This window comes from Eurypyga helias, unplaced genomic scaffold, assembly GCF_000690775.1.
Source record: "Eurypyga helias isolate BGI_N326 unplaced genomic scaffold, ASM69077v1 scaffold5292, whole genome shotgun sequence".
In the NCBI taxonomy this organism is placed as follows: Eukaryota; Metazoa; Chordata; class Aves; order Eurypygiformes; family Eurypygidae; genus Eurypyga; species Eurypyga helias.
The window spans coordinates 9367-10418 of record NW_010237717.1 but is presented as its reverse complement, the minus strand read 5'-3'; the positions used below and the strand labels follow the sequence as shown (position 1 = coordinate 10418).

The 1052-nt window shown below is 40.1% G+C and overlaps 1 protein-coding gene across 1 annotated transcript in view; it reads left to right on the top strand.

The window, feature by feature from the left end:
• Positions 1 to 505: 505 nt before the first annotated feature.
• The window catches only part of LOC104506571 (catenin alpha-2-like), a gene marked incomplete at both ends in the record, with an annotated part of 6579 nt that continues 6032 nt past the window's right edge, over positions 506 to 1052 (top strand). The window contains one exon of the mRNA XM_010147557.1: positions 506 to 672. Coding sequence (XP_010145859.1) covers positions 506 to 672 — 167 coding nt within the window. The remainder of the gene's footprint in view (positions 673 to 1052) is intronic.

Here is a 1052-nt window from a genome sequence, read left to right as displayed (position 1 = left end):
TAGGAATGAAAATTCTAGGTGGAGGAGAGCGGAGTAACTGCCTGAGCAGTGTGAGGAGCAGAACAGGAGGAGGAGGATGTAGTTTGAAGACAGAATTGTAGAGAGATGCAGTGTTATATTTTTTGAGGTGCCCTGTCCAGTCCTTCTAGGGCAGGTGAGTTCAGTATTTCTGTAACACACTGCTGGTTTTCTTACTTTGTGCTGTTTGCTCCCAGCAACCTGTCTTGGTGTTCTAGTTTCCTTTTTAGTTGTTACAGGTACCTGCTTTAGAAGAAGAAAAGGCTGTGAATAAAGGAGAAGAAAAAAAAAAGAAAGGCAGAGAGTATGAAGGCAGTTGGTACACATGCTTTGAAACATTATTTCTCCTGAGAAATTCAGTATTCTGTAACAAATCCTTTTTCCTAACAACGGTTTAGTCTATATAGTGTTTTTTATACTTTTTTGGGGAAAAAAAAAAGTAAAAGTTATGTTTAATTACCTTTTTTTTTTTCTTTTTCATTTCTAGGAGAAACAATGAGACTCGCCTCTTCGGAGTTTGCTGATGACCCATGCTCCTCAGTGAAACGGGGCACCATGGTGCGGGCTGCTCGTGCCTTGCTTTCTGCTGTCACTCGCTTACTCATCCTGGCTGATATGGCTGATGTCATGAGGCTGCTATCACATCTGAAAATTGTATGCATTAATAATATTTTGTATTCTTTTCACATTCTTTGTGGGTAGAAAATTAGGGAGCAAATCAGTAACAGATGCCACCATTCACATTTCATACTCTCTTTCACTGTTTTTCCTTGAAGTGTTGAACAAGAAGTAGGAGATAATCCACGTCTGCGTTTGTCTTATTCATTTTCTAACGTTGCAGAAGTTAATTTTCGAGACTTAAAATAAGAAATATCTTCAATGCCTGTTAAGCAGCTCCCTGAGCTGAACAGATGTATTTACTTAACTCATCTTGACTTTTAGCCTGGTGGTGTACTGACTCAGTACTGGTAAAGTGTTGCCATCTTGTGGCAGAATTTAGGTACTACGGCTGTTCTACTTTCCCCCCCCCGCCC